At 43.2% G+C, this 14,876-nt stretch overlaps 1 protein-coding gene across 8 annotated transcripts in view; it reads left to right on the forward strand.

Annotated features, from left to right (window-relative positions):
- The window catches only part of pard3ab (par-3 family cell polarity regulator alpha, b), a 248,697-nt gene extending 234,720 nt beyond the window's left edge, over positions 1-13,977 (forward strand). For all 8 annotated transcript variants that reach the window (XM_084369105.1, XM_084369111.1, XM_084369108.1 and 5 more), the window contains 2 exons: positions 5,382-5,524; positions 9,666-13,977. In XM_084369105.1, coding sequence (XP_084225231.1) covers positions 5,382-5,524; positions 9,666-10,056 — 534 coding nt within the window. In that variant the 3' untranslated portion in view covers positions 10,057-13,977. The remainder of the gene's footprint in view (positions 1-5,381; positions 5,525-9,665) is intronic.
- Positions 13,978-14,876: the final 899 nt, after the last annotated feature.

The raw sequence follows: 14,876 nt of genomic DNA on the forward strand, positions 1-14,876 counted from the left end.
GTTTGCTTTGGTCGCCAAAGTAATCTTTAACCATGGACAGGTATGTTGAAAATGTTCTACACGAGTGCTGATTAAATACCTATGTTACTGATTTTTACAAAATCTTAAATGATCTTTTAAATGTTATCTTAGCACATGAAGTCATTGAATAACAACAATAGATAAATCTATTATATTTAAACCAAGTATCAGCTGCTTTAACTTTGGGTTCTAGCAGGAACCCTCTGTTGTTCCACTGTGGTTTCAGTTTGAGGAACCCTCTAATGGTCTTTTTTTTAGCCCCTTTACTTTTCAGAGTGCGGCTCACACCCAGGCTTGCTATAGTAATTGCCTGTTATTAGACTCATGCCCTGGCCATACTGGCAGGCCATATGGAAAACAGGAGAATGTGTCTTTGAAATTCAATTACCTCCCCCGTGCATATATTACATTTTGTTGCTTCATCTGAGTGATGTGCTGCAAACCTCAAGGAGCCGGTGTCCTTTTTCTTAATTCACCTGCAGCTGCCCCACTTACAGTCTCTGCCAGGACAGAGCCGCGGATGAGATAGCGCTCACATTTATGTGGCAGAAAAATGGTTGTATGATGCAAACAAATGTCAAATAGATCAAATAAATCATGAGTAGGTTTGCAGAATATAATGATTAGTCAAATAATTTTTGTTTGGAGCCATTGGGAAGTCAAACATTAACTACTATCTTGTCATTATAAGCTATTTTTTCAGGCAAAATGTGAAGATTTTGTGCTATTTTGTTTAAAACCGTTTAGCTAATTGAAGCTACTCTTCCTGGTCCATGTCAAGAACACAATGTATGCTCTCACATATAAATGAATACAATTGCATCACTAACTCCTACCCCCCAACCCTAATATAAATATATCTTTGTAAATGGAATATCTTTACTTTTTTTTGGACAACAACCCAATGTGAAGACACTTCACACATCTGCTTTACCAATTAGACAGACATCTCTGAAGAGCCATATGGTAGCATCATGTTGTTGTGCACCTTCCAGCCAGGTGTGGACACTCAACCTCAGCCCACCTCTTCACATCACACCTCCAATTAAGTATCTGTCAAATCCGTCCTACAGTTTTCACCCTTTGTCCCTGATTGGCCCAATTATCCATTTTCAACGCCCTTTAGCCGTTTAGCAACATGACTTTCGTCAATATAATATCTCTTGTCTGAGATGGGAGCGCTCTTCCTCTTTTTTTCACCATAGTTGGGGTGCAGGGGAGGATTGTGGGTAACACGGTCTAATTCCATCAGGATGACTGATGCCCGCTCTCCCGGCAGCACCGCGCCAGCTTTATTGCACTCATTTATACCACTATGGGAAAAGAGGAGTTCATTGACTTGATGGTGGGGGTTTAGAAAGGGGCATAATATTGCCTCTTGTATTTTACTGTAACATTTTAATGCTGCTATTATCTGGATTCCTTTCGGGGGAATTTTTCCCCCTGTTCAGGCGGACGAGCCAACATTCCTACTGTAGGAATATTCAACCCTCCTAAACCGCTGGCGGGATATTTTTTTTTCCCTCATGTGAAAAATATTGGGACTGTAATTTACCGGCGGGTAATTTTCAGCTCAGCTGTGGAATAAGAGCTGTGCTGGTGCTCGCCCCTCCCTCTCAGTCATCTTCCAGCCTGTCTCTGCTGTCGGCCGAGCAGCCGGGCAGTGCCAATCAAGTCCAGAGATGATTGCCGCGGCTTCATTTGGTTTAACGGGGAGTGTCTCTTTAGCACTCTTAATCGTTTTATGGCCTTCCCACCAACCGATATCCACAGTGCTCCCGCCAGGCTTTCAATACGTCGCACAGTCATAAAAGTAATTAGATCGGCTTTCTGTTACGACTGATCCACACACAATTATTGAACCCACACCGCTAATGAACATTGGAGGAGCAGAAGGAGTTGTGGTACAAGTGTGGGCCGGACCTAGAGGTGGTGTGTGTGTGTGTTCTTGTGGATCTTTCACTGTGGGGACCAGTTTTAGACCTTGGCAGTGAAGAAATGTTGTCCTCACTTATGGTTAGCTTTAAGTGAAGGTTTTGGTTACATTATAATGGTTAAGGGGTGAATATTCTTCAATCAAAGTCCTTATCAAATTGTCAAACAGCATCAAAAAGACTTCTGAATTGGGGCAATTTGGAGCATTAAACTTTCTGAAACTGGCAATCGGTCAGTCACCCCGCTTTACCCAGCAGGCGGAAAAGTAGGCAGGATCCAGCCCACACTTGGACCGCAACTTCTCTTTCCATCTGTAAAACCAAGTGCAACATCAATAGTGCATCAAGAGAGTCTTTAAAAGACTCTTTTTGAAATATGGGTCATTCTCGTCCACCTCACCCAGTTCAAGTTCATGTCATGGTTTTTCTAAAAAATTAAAAACGGCAATTAAATTCATTGGACCTTGCAAACCCTTAGAGCTGTACTCCAAAAACTTTATGAATTCTTGAAGGCTCTCTCAGCTAAATGTAATATTTTTTGTGATTGTATGAATATTATTTATGTTTTACCAATTGCATTTTTTACATGATTTTTTGGAGAAAGTCCATGAGCTGGGAGCTGATATGGAATAATAACTTTATTTAAATAGAAACTTTAAACAACGAAATTAAAAACATACAGCCAAGGTGAATATAATAATAATAATCCAGAATGTAAACTGGCAGTAGAAAGGTTTTTTGCTGTATCGTATCATAAAGAAGGAAATATTGATTGCACAATGTAAAGGTTATAGCACAATGACGCCATCGGTTCCCTAAACCTCGCTATCATTATGCAATTCTGTCTGCCACTGGGCACAACATCTCCTCTACCCTATCTGCTTTCATGTTTCAATTATAGACTAAATGAATGAATAAACTCAGGTTTTATCCTGCGGTGTTGGTCGCTGCTTCTCTGAGGAAAGTGGAAACGATCCAGTTGTCTTTGCCACAGCGGCGCCAACAGTAATACCGCTTGGAAATGCTAGATGGGGAAAGTTGTCTGTTTCCACTTTAGGATATAAACTAGGTAAAATAAATAATAAATATAAATAATATTAATGACCCAGAACATAGAGCTCAGGTCAGGAAGAAAATGGGATGCAGCCGGGGGGAAGTCCTGGCGGCAGGCTTTTAGTCTTTAAGTGCAGCTTTTGGGAACAAGTATAAATACTCTTGTGTGTATGCAGATGTATACATTCTTGAAATAATAATCATAATAAAATGCTTTGCTACCATGAAGTCATTACAAGCTGGCGGATATTCACAAATGTACATATCACTCATCATTACTGTGCCTATATGACATGTCCACATACCTGCTGTGCCTAATGAGCAGCGCAGGAGGTGTTTATCTGCGGCTGTTTTGGCTGGTGGGGGTGTCACAATGTCAACAGGTCGAGTGTCGTCTCCTTCATTAACACCCACTAACATCCATCTCATCTCATCACTGCACCCCTGCTCTGAGACTCCAGCATGGCCCCTCCCTCACTCCCCCCTCCTCCTTCTGTCTGTCTGTGTCTCACCTTCATTTTGACCTGAGAGGAGACGAGCTCAGGGTGTGTCTGCCCCACTAACGGCTGGTAAGTGTCTGTCTGTGGTTTTGGACCTCGGGGGGGGGTGGAGGGTGGAGGGGGTAGCGGGAGATTTTTACGAGGTATCCTGTGTCGGCGTCTGCTGCTAGTTTTTATTGGGCTACTGTTTGGAAATCCTGATTCCAGTTGTGGTGATTTGTATGCTTTGAAATTGAGCTGAGGGATCGTGTGTTCATCGTTCGGTTCGTAGATCTGATGTTTCTTATATATCAATTTATAAAGATCATTTCTTGGGCATTATTTCCAGTACTTTGGTAAAATTACGACCTATTTGTTATGAACACATGCTGTTAAATTTGTCAATCAGAAAAAAAAATCTTCACTGAACAATAAGGCACAAGATTTTTTAAGATGTTTTATTCATACAGGACATGATTTCCTGGTTTTGATGAATGAGATCCTCTAAATTATAAAATCTGTGCTTGTCACAAGAGAGACATCTGAATGTGTCGTTGCTTTTTGGCCAAGATTTTGTACTTGTAAACATCAGCCCCCTCCCAACAGGAGACAAATATGAAGTATGTGTCAATTTTTACATCCACAGATGCCCAAAAGATTCAATTCAAGCAAAAATACAGGATACAAATCACCATAACTGGAGTGGATAAATGAGAAAATAGTTGTATTTACCACTTAAACACTTCATTCAAGGTTTGATGGGATGTGGCTCTTGGTCGTAAATAGAGATTATTAATGTTATCGTGAAGTGCAGTGGATAGTATATACTCAATGTTTGTAATGTAGACGACTAATTACATAAAATAGACTGATCTGATTAATTCACACAAAACCACTGATTTGAAGTTGAAGTGTTAGCGCCTCCAGCATTTTTTCATTCATACATCAATCTTACATTAGCACCGCAGGCAGTTCAACATCATCAATGTTTAACTGAACACAGAAAAGTCATCAGTGTTAATTTCTCTCTGGGAGTGTAAAAAACTTCCAGCGGTGGCGGAGTCATATCAGCTCCAACACGAGGGAACACGCAGCTCTCTGATCAGAAATAACTGTCACAACTTGACACTGGACAATCGGCTGTGTCGCCACAACATGTCCTGCATCGTAGCTGCAGACTGTTTTGTTCCTCGTGGAGCCGAGATAAGGCTGTAAGCCGTTTGAAACGTCTGTCTCGATACCAGTAAATGGAAGTAAGTAGAATTTGGTTTGTGGTGCTCGTGGCATTGAGTAATAACTTAAGACAGTTAAATTGGGACTTTTTCTTATGTAGAGAGTCGTTCCAGTGAAAACCAAACCCACTTAGGTCTTTGAGAATGGACTTAGATGGTCCAGATCAGTGGGAAATTTGACCTGATATTCTACGATCCACTTAGAGCTGCAAGAAATAGTCGATGAATTGATTTGTCTATCAAAAACGTAATCATTCCCCAACTATTTTGATAAACGACTAATCATTTCAGTCATTTTTCAAGCAAAAATGTCAAACATTGTTTGGTTTTTGCTACTTATCTGTCATTTATGATAGTAAATGAGGACGTCTCTGTGGGAGATGTAAACAAAGATAAAGAAAATAATCATTAGTTGCAGCATATGACCCTAGGACAAGACATTATTTCATTACTCCATCAAACGAATGTCCTGCACTCAGTAATAAGATAATATTGAATCCTCTACATAATATTTGTCCACCCGGTGCACATCCCCACTGATTTTATTGGACAGCATTTCAACTAAGTGGTGATTATTGTTAAATAATAACTGAAAGATGGACTGACGATGATCACGACATGGACGTCAGAGTTAACCGAGCTGCCATCTTTGCTGTTTTCAGTCAAACTCCAGCAGCAACGGTCCGGGCGGGTACAGCCAGCCGGGTCGCCACTCGGTGTCGGTCGAGGTTCAGATGCAAAGGCAGAGGCAGGAGGAGAGGGACTCGTTCGCCCAGGCACAGCGACAGTACAGCTCCCTGCCACGGTAAGATTGAATTGTGTGTGTGTGTGTGTGTGATTGTGTGACAGGCTTGATGTGATGTGTATTTCTGTCTGTCTAACAATCAATATGTGCTGAGAGATGATGTGTGTGTGTCTGTTGGGTATTGTTGTGTGTGTGTGTGTGGTACATATTGAATGTTCTCATGTTCCTGCTGTCCAGGAGGCTGCGACTGTGTTTGTCTGTTTTAGATCTGTAATTTAATGTAACGTGCCCTAATGTGTCTCAAGAAGTGGTGTGTGTGTGTGTGTGTGTGTGTGTGTGTGTGTGTGTGTGTGTGTGTGTGTGTGTGTGTGTGTGTGTGTGTGTGTGTGTGTGTGTGTGTGTGTGTGTGTGTGTGTGTGTGTGTGTGTGTGTGTGTGTGTGTGTGTGAGTTCAGAGTGTGCGTGAGTTTGCGCACGCCTGTCTGATTATGTCAGATTCATTGTGAGAGCCTTGTGACAGTAATGATTGCAGATTATATATAGATATAACATCAGCGTAAGGAAAGGGTCAGTTTGAGACCACAACCTACATATATGCGCACACACACACACACACACACACACACACACACACACACACACTCAGAATGGACGGATCATGTTACGCTCTCACACAGATCTGACATGATTGCTTTCCTCTCCCTTAATGTAATTCCCTTTGATCTGCATGATATGACTGCCTGTTGTTCCAGGAAGTGATAGGGTGTGTGTGTGTGTGTGTGTGTGTGTGTGTGTGTGTGTGTCCTAAGTGGCGTAGTGTGTACAGAAAGTGACTTATTAGAGACATTTGGGGACATTTTTCTTCATTTGAAAAGTCAATATTTGTCATTTGCGGTTTAGTGAAGTTGGTAAAGCTGAACTTTCACGTTGAGAATGAACATTTCGTGTCGAACAGTTGGATTAAAGTCAACAGACACACACAACTGCGCTTTATTGAAGCATAAAATGTGCTCATAACAAAAAAATATTCGACATTTCGTCAAGAATTCTTGTGTTTCAATCAAAATCTCATTACTTTATTAAGTTAACATGAAATCAAATCCCCAAAAAAGCTTTCAAAAGACGCCTCTCTTCCACTTTTTATCTGATTTAGGGGTCGAGACACTCAAAAATACCATTTTGTTGTGATCTGCAAAACAAGATAAATCACCAATTACATTGACGGGAACAATCACTGTGACCGCGCGCTGTGTCTGTTGGTATCATCAAACATGGTTGCCATTCACAACGGCATTTGTCTGGAATGCTGAAGCAGGGGCGCCCACGGACATTTTTTCATAGGAGGGGCCATTGTTGGACGCTCAGAAGCAGCTGTCTGGCTATGAATGACTTATTTTCACTTTATTCTCATTTTTGATTTACTATAAATAAATAGTACTCTGCAGTCTATACATCATACCATACCCAGCATCCGTGGGCCTTTAATTCTGCATAGTAAGATATAAAGTTTCAGAATATCATGGTTGTGAGTCCCCAAAGTTGATATAAACGACAAACCACAATGTTGGGAGCATTATTTGGAAAATAAATAAAAATGGAGGCACGCTGGGCTTCCTCGGGCTCAGGAATAAAGATCAGTGTGTCGTCAATATGCATTTACCTTAAAACCACGCTGCTGCGGTGCTCTAGGCATCCATTGGTTTCCATTCATTTATATATTTCCATATCATCTGAAAATGTATTTGCAGACATTTGAAACTTAATTGGATTACGTCTTCCATCATCAGGCTCGCCACGATAATTGGCAAAGTCGCATTAACATTGTAACGAGGTGCAGCTTTTAAAATCAATCTGCATTAAACTTTACTATCATGCAGCCATGAAAAACAGTAATTATACTCCAATCCAATATTTATATGTAAAAAAAACAAAATGTAAAGTACACTCGTGCTAACACTGAGATCCTTCAGTCAGTTGAGGCACCAACTGTCCGGGAGGATGTTACTCAGTGTTAATATCACGTTTCAATAAGCAGTCTGTAATTACTCACTGAATCTCTCAAACATCCTGCAAGGTCAAACCAAAGCAAACCCGTCCTGGTGCACATCATCAGCTTGCACTTACCATACATATACAACATTAAATACATTATCTTCTATTACTTCACCATCGTCCCCCTAATCCACTGTTATCGACATAAATCCCTTCCTTGATAAATATTGCAGGCAGCTTTGCTGAAAGATTAATGAACTACCGTCTCGCTCCGGCGGTCAGATGCAACATCCTGTGGCCACGTCGCTGCACTTTTTCCACTAATTCCATTAGGAAACTAGTCTGTTTGGATAAGCCCTGCTGTAGTATCTTGAACACTAACTATTGTTTGACTAAGAGCATACCATCGTGTGAAGTCGGGGGGCTGAGACGGAGTAAATTTGGCGTTTTAAGAGATCGCAGCCTTGATGGGATTCATATGGTCCCGTGTTGTTTAAGGAGGGCAGAATTCTTCATGAGAGCATGACTGGGTTGAAAATTGGAGGCGTGATTAATGGCGGTAGCATTCCTTTAAAAAAAAAAAAACAGCTTTCATTTTAGATAAAGGTCAGTTCCCTTCTGGGCGAGACCCTTTCCTAAACAAGGAGCTGTGAGTGAAAATAAACCGCTGCCATTTGAAACAGTGACGCTTGATGAAGGGCCCTCATATTCATCACCAACGAGCGCCATTGATCTCAGAGCCAAAGTAATGCCATTATGGGGAGTCCAGAGGCCGGCTGCAACAGCTGCGGCAGGCATTCGGTCTCACCAGAGTGTGTCTGCATGCATACGTGTGTGTCACAACCACATGCCTAAATGCTCTGCACTACAGCACATCACATGGTCCCCCCTTCTTTTTCCCTCTCAATCTCACTCTGTCACCTTTTCCCCCCTTTCTTTTTTTATCAGCTGTCATGCTTCGCCGTGTGCATGCACAGAATACAGGAGAGTATACATCTTTCTGTATTTACCACACATGTACATGCTCCCTCTTGGCACGGCATCAGACAGTGAGAGCGATCTGGTTTGCATTTCTCAGCGGGGAGGCAGACCGGCTTTGGCCTTTTTGTCAACATACGAAATGAAATCAGATGCCTGGGACGCCTGTCTCTGAAAATTGGAATCACTCAACCGTGCGCAAGAATAAACCTGGGCTATATTCCCCCTATCTCACCGATCGAGGAGCGTATCCATTCCCAATTGCATTCAATCTCTCTTGAATAAAAACAAAGGTCTTTTCTATTCTCATTAAGGATTTTTTCTTCTCTCCTTCCTGCTCAAATCCAAACACAGGAATAATACGATTTCTTCACAGCTGGCTGATAAACCTGCTAATTATGCATGGCTCCGAGTCAAAAGCCCATTGATGTATTTGTGTGTCTTCTTCTTCTTCTTCTTCTTCTTCTCTCCCTGCTCTGGTTTTGCCTTGCCCTCGAGATAAATGGGTGGAGCTGTAGGGCTTGGGACATTCATGCATATCGTATGCGCTCACGCACACACATACACACAAAGGCAGAGCTGCCACAAAGAGGCTAGCCAAGCAGAAATGAGAGCTGATGTCACACATCTGGATTCAGGCGACACAGCATCCCCAGAAGCACGACACCGTGCCTTTAAGACACTTGTGTCAGGTGTCAAATATCAGCCCGGACAAATCCATTGTGGACAAGATGGTCGCCTCATTCTGTTACCGTCTGTCAGATCCAATGGTTGTTTCTGTCTGTCTCGAAATAGGCCTAATGGGCTGGAAGAGGGTTTTGACATGGTTAGGTATCCCTGTATGTTGTTATGGTGGGCTGGTACTTGCCCGGAGGCCGTATCTGAGGCGGTAATGGAGCCTCATTTTCATTGAATGTGAAGTCTTGGCTACCGTGAATCTGACAATATAATACTTCTTTAGCCAGCATCCAAACACTAGCCAGAGGTTGCTGATGATATATTTCCCAACAGACCAGGCGACCGTATGTGGCTTACAGCACAGACGCACCAAAGCAACCTCAAAGAGCTAGCTAGAAGCAAGTAAAGCCGACATTACGTCACCTGTGTCGCAGTCACACAATCACTAACATACAGAATATATAGATATATACCCTCTGTTGGGGTTATAGTTAAAACTCATGGATGTGTCAAAAGCTCACACTTTGCTCTCCTGTTTCCTCTCTCCACACCAGGCAACCCAGGAAGAACCCCAGCTCCATCTCCCAGGACTCGTGGGACAAGGCGTACCCACCTGGAGAAGGCTTCCAGACAGCAAAGGACAACCCCAGGTACTCCAGCTACCAGGGCTCCAGGAATGGTTACCCAGGTGGTGGTGGGGTCAACGCCAGAGTCCTTCTGGAGGCCCAGGAGCTCCTGAGGCAGGAGCAGAGGCGCAGAGAGCAGGAAGCCAAAGGGAAGTTAATGCAGGAGAGCACCAGCAGCTACGAGGGGTACTCCACAGCGCACCTGAAGGACCCAGCCTCCCCCAAGGGTCCGTACCGCCACGATGTGCCACCTTCGCCTTCGCAGTTAGCGAGGCTTAATAGATTGGGGTCGGAGAAAGGAAGACTTTTTTATTCTTGAGGAGTATTGTTGGACTGATGGATGAAGAACTGAACAGAGAACTTATGGATCAGGAGCTAAAGGGGATTACCTTCAAGAAACTGCAAAAGTGGACGCTACAAATCACGACAAAGGGACAACCTAGAGGTCTTATAGCTTAGCCATGATCTTAGAGGTAAACAGTTGTGAAGTATACTCAGTATGTGGGTGTTTGTGTTCAATCCCTCGCTGTGCTGATGACCTATACCAGTAGTCAGTCCCTCCTACAGACATGTGACGCTCAGTGCCTTCTCCGCATTCACAAACACGATGCTTGTTCACAGGCGTCCAGGACTCTGATTCATCGAGATCTGGCACCGTCATGTACTGACAATCAAATGGGCAGACAGGCAAGTGAGTGGGCGTTCTCATGAGCCCATGGGGAGGCGTAAGAGTCTGTGTGGGTTTGCGTGTGGGCATGTGACAAGGTACATGTTTCACGACCGAGTTTGTCTGTCTTGGCTTTTTACAAAAGTGTCCCAGGGATGACTCTTGTCATCGGTCACATACTACCACCCTCTCGTCACTTCAATAACATCCGACCCCTGCCGATGCTGCCGGCGTTTTCTCGGCATTCGGTTTTCTCTACTTCGAGTGTTTTCTCTCACCGATTGAGCTCTCTCACTTGAGTACTCCCCGGGGAGCAGGGAAAACAAGGCAAAGTGTATGAAAGAAGCAGGGCACAGTGTGTGTGTTATTAATAAAAAAAAAGGCCCCCTCATAAATGATTCATATCGTGTGTTATCTCCATGGAGGAGACCCAGGCAGAGAGGGTAGACAGCTCTGATCCTCTGCCTGGCCCCCCTACACCGCTCTGGGCTTGTTTCCCTGGCCCGCCTGCCTGTCTGTCTGGAGCTCTGGCTTCCATCCTTCTCTCGTTCTCGTCGCCTCTCTGTTCATTACTTTCCTTTCTTCTACCTCAACACCCCCACCTTCATGCTCCTCTCCTCTCTGCTCATCTCCCACCTTCCTCTCATCTCACCCCTCCCCTTCCCCTTACTCTTCTTCCTGCTACCCACTACCACCCTCCTCCTCCTCCTCCTCCTCCTCGTCTCCCGAGTCAGGCTCTGCACTGAATTTTTCATCACAAGCCACCTGCTGCCTGCCAGAGCCAAAGAACGCTGCCACCAGAGGCACCGACAGAGGGCCCGGCTTCTGACATAAAGGGAGGAATAAAAGCAAATAAAAGAGCCAGAATAAAGATGGGTAGAGAGACAATAAGCCTCCCAGTGTGAGATTAACCGGAGCTTTTCTCCCATTTTTAACAAAAAGCGAAATTGTCCTCAAGAGGTAATTGCTTTCAATGGGCTGTAATTGCTTTCTGTATTTTTTACCTTTTTAAGCTGTCACTCCTCTCCAGAATGTTTCTCAGAACTGCTTTCTTCCAAAGAAATGGTTTCTATAAAAATACGACTGGTAAAGGCTCGGTCGCACTTGGAAGTGGTGCATTGAAAGAACTGGGGACTCACTCACAGTGCAAGTTAGCCAGCCAGAACAATGCTAGTGCTAGTCGGTCTGCGTTTGCTAGCAAACTTCTAACCTTAGTGGCTAACGGGTCAACAACTCTACAATCTTTATCCATCTACTCCTGCCTCTATTGTGGAGCAGTTTAAATTCCTACAGAGGAGGATGGCACAACTTAACTGTTTAGCTATGATAGCTTCCTCAACTGTTTGACTTTCTGTTTCCTCAAAGGACAGAGCCGTCAAGCCAGATTGCTTACGGTCAACAGCAGGAATTTTGGTTGAAAAAGATGAGTTTGATGGAAAAGTTGCCCTTGCAAGCAAGTCCATGGATTGTGTTTGATTCCATTGAAATCAACTTAACTTCCTGACTTTTTAAATACTGATGTGACTGGGCCTTGAGCAGCAAGTCTTTGGAAAGACATGTTCCTGGTGAGACTTCTGTTAAATTTACTTCTCATTGATGTGAAGGACCTCCATTGTATTGGACAAATTCTTGACAAATAAACACAAAACCTAGCTGCATAACGCAATGTTGGAAGTGCGTGTTTCTGCAAACTATGGATATATTGAAACTTAACATTTCTTTTACTGTTCAATTTTCAATTATGTGTTGTGACACTGCTGTGCTTATGGTCTGGTTAGGTTTAAGTACAAAAACTACTAAGTTAGTGTTGGGGAAAGATCATGTTTAGGCTCAAAATACCTGGTTTTGTCGCCACAAACACGGCTGGAAATCATCTAGTGGTGTCACACTTACTGGCTCGGCAGCCTTCACCACCATCCCTTCCACTTCCTGACATGAAAGTCAGCTCACATACATGTAATGTGATTTGCAACATATTATAGAAATGTGGATATGGTATGTATGACAGGAGGAAATGTGAATGTATTCGTGGTTTGCAGAAACGTTAGCTACCGACATGTTATTCGGGCGACACCACTGGAGGTGAAAACACTTTTTGTCATTTGGATGAACCGACCCTTTAAGCAAGTGACGTTGTGATTGTAACTCATGCTATGCTAGCCCAGTGGCTTGTTCCATCATGACCGAGAGTATCTCCATTCCAATCAAACTCTACAGCTGCTGATTAGCACATTTTTTTCACCCGGAGAGGAGGAAGTAATCAGTGGAAACCAGCTGCTGGAGTTGTAGGTCTGAGAGAAGACCTTGGGCGTTGATGACACATGCTTAAATCACCGCCACAGCCCACCAGCCCACGACTATAATTATTGCAGTAGGTGGCAACCGATCCTCTTAGTCTGCACCTACCCTTCTTTGACATCACTAATGTTTGTGACATGATTGTCTCTGCCTGCAAATGAACAAATGAGATCGAGCCGAGGTCGAATTTTAAACAGAAAGGGAAAATACAAAAAAAAAAAAAAAAAAAAAGTAGCCGTCATCAAGCTGTGGAAAACCAGCAGCCGGTACGTAATTGCCCTTCACTCCTACACATTCTCCATATGCAGAGAGAAGCTGCATGACATACATTATCTCCTGCTGGTTAATGAAGACCCTCGCTGGGAGAGATACAGGCTTAGGTAAGGGATAATAAATGATCAACAGAAAAGTAAGAAGATGAAGGAAAAAGGACTTTGCAATGGCATTAATCCAGCGTGTACACCTGTACTTTAGACTGAGGAAAGTTCACAATCCTGCTCTTGTTTTAAGCTAAACTAAAATGTCCCCTCTGCATAATGTATGTACAACAACAACACAAACACACTGTGGTCCCTTGCCAGTGTGTTGTGAAATCCACGCTACAATGGGAAGGATGAAAACTGTTACCAAAAAAAAAAGATAGAAACTCTCCACTCTGAATGGTTTTTAGTAAAAAAAAAAAAGTGTTTGGTTGTAGCGGCCAGCACTTCCTGCTGTGAACACCAGTGCGGCTAGCACATTTTAGAAGGATGTATCTGACCTGTGCTCTAAACGTCGTGGACTTTGCTTGTTCGGCTGTCTAGTTACGAGGGTCTGAGATCAATAAGTGCCTGAGATAATATCCTAATATTATACACAGATAGGGACACGATGTGATTTGTTTGTCGGTGACACTACAGCACACACAGACTGCAGTGTGTTTTTAAACGTTTTTAATATCATCGTATTAAAATGGGGTACTCCTTCCTGAACCATTTTTTTTTTTTATTGTTTTATTTACGAGAGCCAACACTTACAAGCGGTTATCAGTGTATTCGTATCCCGTTTGACATTGCCTTCAACCATGCTGTACCATGATGTGTTTTTAAAAGTATCAAAAGAAAATGGAAGCTAATGGAGGATGATGTGCAATTGTTTTTGTTTTTGTTGTTTTTTTGTTTTGTTTTTTCCAGAAAACTTTTACATGATATATTAAGAAATGTATGCAGCCACTTTTCCTGTACATATCAAATTTAGAATAAAAACGGAAGGCTGTTCCATCCTGTTTACAACCTCGCCTGCCTCCGCCTGTCCTACCTTTTCTTTCCCTCAACCTCCGGCTTCTGAACCGGGAGTCTTCAATTAAGCGGGAGGGACTCACTCTGCTGTCAAATGTCAAATCTGTCATGTCTGCTTGCTGATGTCTTCTTCTGAGACCGACGTTTGACGTATACGAAAGAGATAACATACTTGAAACATTATTAATTCCTTCGGGGACACGGTGCAGCAGCTGATGTACAAACATAACTAAAACCAACATTTGGCTTCTCTGCAACAACTGTTTCTCCTCGTGTAACCGATCTGTTGAACGCACTGAGGTAATCTCCCTAAACACTGTTGTGTTTCCTGTTATTAAGTCCAACCTCATTCCCATTGTCCCTCACGGGGGACCTGTTGAGCAGCTCCCTGCTACTGTTTTTGTTCTGAAGGTCAAAGGTGACGTCCTAACAAAATACCACTAATGCTACTTAAGCCAGACCAGCCGCATGTGTTGGGAGGAACGGAGATATGACAACAGAGGAAGAAGAGGTGGAAGCCGAGAAATCCCTTTGCCTCATCCTGTGCTTTTATCCTTCATGGCAGTCTGTTCTTTCTATTGACTTCGTGGTGTGTGTGGATGAGATTCAGAGGGAGTTGTGCATGCAGAAAAAAATCTGTCACCGTGGTCGGATTCAGACTACAGGAGGGGGTTTTTAAAAATATTTGTCTCAGAAATTTTGGACGATAGACGGTCAATAACCTTCAGAGCATTTCCTTTAAGGTGCGATGAGGAAATCCACATTGACTCAGACACACACACTCACACACACACGCTGGCGTTTGCATTAGCAAGGACATTTGGCACTCACAAGCGAGGATTTACAGGAACACAGGATGCCGTCTCAGCTGTCTCAGTCCTCTCCACGCTGGTATTC

The sequence above is a fragment of the Pagrus pagrus genome (assembly GCF_965226575.1).
Source record: "Pagrus pagrus genome assembly, chromosome: 12".
Lineage (NCBI taxonomy): Eukaryota > Metazoa > Chordata > Actinopteri > Spariformes > Sparidae > Pagrus > Pagrus pagrus.